Raw genomic sequence first — 5,084 nt, forward strand, 5'->3', positions numbered from 1 at the left:
TTTTAAACGGGTGAGTTTACCCGCCATGGGACCACCTACTTCTTTCTGCTGAAGTCAAAGCGGGCAAAGGAGATCAGCTCAGGTAGAGGTGTGTGAAGAGAGGAAAGGCGTATCCCACACGGGAGCCCTGCTGCCTCCTACCCCCGCCAGACCGCTAGGCAGAAAAGAAGAGAGATGAGGCAGTGCTTCAACAAGGCGTGTGCGTTACCTCCGCTGGGCCACGGCGTTGGTGTAAACAGAGTTATCAACCCGGTAATGAAACTCATCTGGGGGCATGACACCTGGAGGAAGAGGAAGGGACACTTCACCCCGCAGCACACCCACGGTTTGGCATGGCTTTGTGCCGCTCCTCAGGGAAGTGGCACGAGGACGGAACCCCTCCCGTGGCATGATGCCTGCCCACGTGGCAAGGCGTTGCCTCTCTTCTTCTGGCAGGATCCCACAGCGGTCTCGGTGCGACGCTCAGTAGAGGAGAACGTAAGTGGTGCTTGTTGTGAAGGAGAAACAACCTGGCTTACAGCTTTGGCTGATGGGCAGCAGATACCTCAACCTGAGGGCATCTCCCTCACTTCACAGGCAAGGTGACCTGCAAGTCATTAATTCTTTCAAGTCATTCAATCAAGTTGATCAAGTCATTAGCTTTCCCTAGCTACAAGCTCAGCTCCTTCCTTTGCTGCTTCCATGCAGATTGTCCCCAGAAGGAGAGAAGGCCACTTCCCAAGAGAAACGTGAAAATAGACATTTAAATATGTGACTCCTTTGGGGGCACTGGGGCTGTCTCCAGGGATCTTCACGCCAAGAGTCAGCCTGCAGCAACCCCAGGGGCTCTTCTAGCTCTGATCACCCCAGTTTCATCGAGACCCCGTTCCCCTAACACAGACCCTCCTCCCACAAACACCGCTCCTTCACTTCTCGTTTTCTTCCTCAGTGCCCCCTTTCAGAAGCAGCCCATCAGTGGGTAACTTGCACCCCTTAACATAACGTGCTTCAAAAAAACTGCAGAGAGACCCTTATCAGACATATCAGCGGTTGTACTTGTTCGGCACCAAGAGCACCAGATGTTCTTCAAGGGATTAAACTCTTGCAGGCTCCTGGGGGATTTAAACTCAGGTCTCTTAGAAAAGACTTAGAAAAGAAAAGTCCTTCCTCTCTAAAGCCCTTGCACTCCGTTTTCTCTAAGTGCCGCCAGTCACAACAGCAGATCTGAAGGTACCCACGCTTGTGGCATCAGCTTGTACCACCATGGAAAGAGACTTTTAAAGGTGTCCTATGAGTGGCAAGGGGCTGAGAGAAAAAACAACCGGTACTGTGGCATTGGAAAAGAGCTAAGCATTTTGTCCCATGTTCGCACAGACACAAACATTATCTGTGAGATACTCCAGAGGACAGGAGTCTGAAGAGCCTGTGCACTCCCATCCAGGTCTGGCTGGAGGGGCTCCGAGCCTCTGCTCGCAAGCCCCTTCCCTACAAACAGGTCTAGCAGCTGCAGAAGTACCTTTGATGTGGTAGCATTGCTCCTCCTCGCTCCACACCATCCTGCTGCACCAGTACTGAGCCACGGCACCCACCAGCTTCCAGCCTCCATCCTCCCTGAACAGCTTCTGGTCCTGGAGGGAGCCAAAGCCAGAGAAAAACAGGGACGTGAGGGAGACTCAGCCAGACCCAAACCCAGCAGGAGGACAGGAGCTCTAAGGAGATGGACGTAGCACGAAAAAAGGTCAGAAAACTGGCCTGGATTGGGGCAACAGGATGCTGAGCTGCCCACAAGGAGGAAGGGACCCGGGGTGCTACCGGCAATTCTGAGAGGAGCAGACAACAACAGAGTTTCTCTGGGAAGGGACAGTGACAGTCACCTTGCCACCAGGCCATCCAGGTGGCAGACGCTCCCTTTACCTGCGTGGTGCAATAATACTGCTCAAAGGCCATCAAAACATCCCCAGTGACATGGATTTCTTGGGCTCCATAGATCTCCTCGGGACAGACTTCCCGGCCAGTGGCTGCACTCTCCCATGGGAACTTAGCACCCTGCCAGGAGAAGACATCCATGAGGCAGCCGCGCACAACATTTTGAGACGCTCTCCCCAGTCCACCACCTGCGGGCAATGGCCTGCTCACAGCCCCTGGCTAGAACTAGAGCCAGAGAGGAAGAGCAAAGCCCAGCTGTCCTCCTGCGTGACAGCGGCTGGGTCACACTGCCCTCAGCCCAACATCTCTATCCCCACCTTGTAGCCTTGCTCCTGCGCGTTGCATAAGGCTCCTTCCAGTGTGCGAATCCGGTACTCCAGGATGGCTCGGGCAGCTTCAGGATAAAACAGCAGAATGTTCGGGAACATCCAGGTGTCCTGGAAATATCCAAGCAAGGCAAGATGGCGGGATTGGTTGGTGGGGCACCCAAATGCTCCCACCAGTTTAACCCTTCAAGTCCACCCCCATCCCAAATGCTCTGATTGTGATTTTGCTACTACTTAAAGGTGATCTCCCATGGGCCCATTAAAAGGAATAAATCCACAAGGGACTCTTTCTGCCCATGCCTGCTACTCTGGTATCTCACTAGGATGATCTCAGCAGGACCTCCCATCGTGCAAGAGAAGGGAGGCAGGAGTCCTCCAAAGCCAGAGGCTCTGGAGAGTGTCAAAACCACACGCTTCACCAGGAAGAAAGCACACAAGGTCCACAGGACCAAAAAGCCCTTGCCCACTGAAAGACCAGACTGGGTTTAGCACAGGAGCCTCAACACCATCCGGCAGTGTCTCCTGCTCACGCCATGCAATCCGCTGCGGTTATTCAGCTGCAGAGCCATGCACCCGTTCGGCGTGGCTGCTCCGAGAGCAGATCTAAGCCTCTGGCCGGGGCAAAGCCACCCAGCCCAGCCAGCTTATTGAGTACACATCAAACCTACATTTAAAAGCTGAATGTGCCCATTACTGAAAAGACTTCCGTTTTTTCAGTGATTCAGGCAAAACGGGGCTCGCCGATGCCACCGAAGCTGGGAGAAGGGCAGGTTTCAGCTTGCTTCGTTTTAAACAGCTAAAAGTTGATGGCCGTGCTCTAAGCTAGTCACTGAAGCTCCCTTGGGTGAGCAACCTGAACTATCTTAGCCCCAGATCTCAGCTTGTGGAAGGGGGCTGCGCTGCGGTGGGGTCTCTCCTGGCCCCTCACCCCCACTGGTTACGCAGCAGCCCCAGGCAGCTAGCTTCGATTTAGGCAACTTGCTTTTGAGTTACAGGACAACCCAGAGGAGTAACTCCAGGGGTCGAGCTGGGTCTGGGTAGCTGTTAGGAAAGGAGCAGGAGGATGCTCTCCAACAGGAGGCGGGTGCCAAGGTACCCCTACTCGGGGGTAAGGAGGAGGCCTCCCAGCAGCCTCCTGCTGAGTCTTCTCCATCCCAGCCGCTGTGCAAAGCCGCTGTGCACGGCGCCCACACACCTGGTCCCAGAAGACGTGCCCCCAGTAGTCCTCGCCCTGAGTGCCGTTGGACAAGCCACCAGGGCTGATGCCATGGAAGAGGAAGCCCAGGCTCCCCCGGGGCGGGTTGCCGCTCAGAAGGTAGTAGAGACCCCCGTAGAGGGCCTGCCTCAAAGGCAGAGGTCCATCCAGGTCTATGCAGCAGCCTCGCCACAGCCTGGCCCACGCGTGGGCATGGGAGGAGTGCAGGGAGCCAGCAGCGATGAGGGCCAGTCCTTCGCTGTAGCTCCTCTTCGCCTCCTCCTCGCTCTCTGCCACGGCCGTCAGGAACTCCCAGGATCGCTCCCGCTCCTCCCCGCACAACGTCAAGGCTCGCGGCACGGGAGTCCAGAGCATGTGAACTGTGGGACGAGGTCCCCCCTGCACCTCGGGAACCAGCGTCTTCCCGTAGACATAGCTGCAGGAGACAGCAAGCAATGGGGAAGGGGAGAGCGGAGCAGGCGGGACTTCGTGCACGTCCACCCACACAGAGGGGACCTCCCCCCCGCAGCTGAGTGTCAGGCTCCCCTTCCCACCTAGGGTGGAAGCTCCCTTGTCCCCACACTTCAGCTCAGCTGCCGTCCCACCCCCAAAGCGCAGGAGACTGAAATTCATTATAACTGGTCCCCAATCCCAGCAAGCCATTTTTAGCGGTCATCTCCTCCAAACTCACTATCTTCCTCAAACTCATTTCTTTGTAATCACACCTAGTCCCCGTGGCCTTCATTGCTCTTTTACACGGCAGTGTAAATAATAGTTCTGGAGTTGCAACTAATAAAAATGTTTCTATACTTAATTTTGGTTTTTTTATATACCTGCCAGGAAGAAGCAGATTTGCACAAGCCGCCGTGCTCCTTACCATGTCACTCTAGCTCTAGCCTTACTTTTGCAATTTATTTCCTAGCAGTGAGCAGGGCAGCGTGCAACAGCCCATGAAGGATGTATTCAGGGCAAGGTCCCCCCGTGATCCAAACTCACTGCGCTCCCTGGAAGTCTGGTCCCAGGTTCAGGTCCAAGTCCTGGCTCTTTGGCACAAAAGGAGTCTGGAGCTGGACAGTGATGGGTTGGGTGGTGTGAGCTGATCGTCGGATGGTGATGCTGAAGGCCATCAAGTGAACAAGGGAATGGTGAGCGTAGATCTGATGGGTGGCTGTAAAATCAGTTGACTGAAGCACATGGCTGAAGGTTCCTGTAAGCACAACAAGAACCGTCAGCCTTTTGAACCGTCAGGTCCCGATGTTCTGCCCCAGACTGCCATTTCTGCCCTATCTACTGGTTCCTACCGGCAAAGGATCCGCCTTTCCCAGGTCCAGATCCAAACACAGCTTTTGACTGGACAACACTGTTAACACACTGAATCTGGCCAAGCTGTTGAGGAATAATGGGTGCTATAAAACATTTTACCAGGCTTCATGATTAAACAGCATTTGCTGAGCCTGGCTCCAGCAGGGATTGAGATACAGTCTGAAAATCGCTCTTATTCTCACAAGAAAGGGGAATTTTCCACTTGCTCAACACGGCTTCAGAAGAACAACACCCCACAGGTGAACGGAGAATGGGGAGATGAAAGATACGACCTTGTGGAAGAGGCAACACAGGCAAAGAGACTTTTAACTTCTAGAAGAGGGTCACCAGCAGTT

At 54.4% G+C, this 5,084-nt stretch overlaps 1 protein-coding gene across 1 annotated transcript in view; it reads right to left on the bottom strand.

Moving 5' to 3' along the window:
- ATHL1 (ATH1, acid trehalase-like 1 (yeast)) overlaps positions 1 to 5,084 on the bottom strand; it is a 10,679-nt gene that overhangs the window by 5,255 nt on the left and 340 nt on the right. The window contains exons 2-7 of the mRNA XM_009579267.1: positions 4,423 to 4,633; positions 3,427 to 3,862; positions 2,223 to 2,342; positions 1,894 to 2,025; positions 1,496 to 1,607; positions 209 to 281 (exon numbers count right to left, since the gene is read on the bottom strand). Of these exons, the coding sequence (XP_009577562.1) occupies positions 209 to 281; positions 1,496 to 1,607; positions 1,894 to 2,025; positions 2,223 to 2,342; positions 3,427 to 3,862; positions 4,423 to 4,633 (1,084 nt within the window). The remainder of the gene's footprint in view (positions 1 to 208; positions 282 to 1,495; positions 1,608 to 1,893; positions 2,026 to 2,222; positions 2,343 to 3,426; positions 3,863 to 4,422; positions 4,634 to 5,084) is intronic.

Source organism: Fulmarus glacialis, unplaced genomic scaffold (genome assembly GCF_000690835.1).
Source record: "Fulmarus glacialis isolate BGI_N327 unplaced genomic scaffold, ASM69083v1 scaffold15236, whole genome shotgun sequence".
In the NCBI taxonomy this organism is placed as follows: domain Eukaryota; kingdom Metazoa; phylum Chordata; class Aves; order Procellariiformes; family Procellariidae; genus Fulmarus; species Fulmarus glacialis.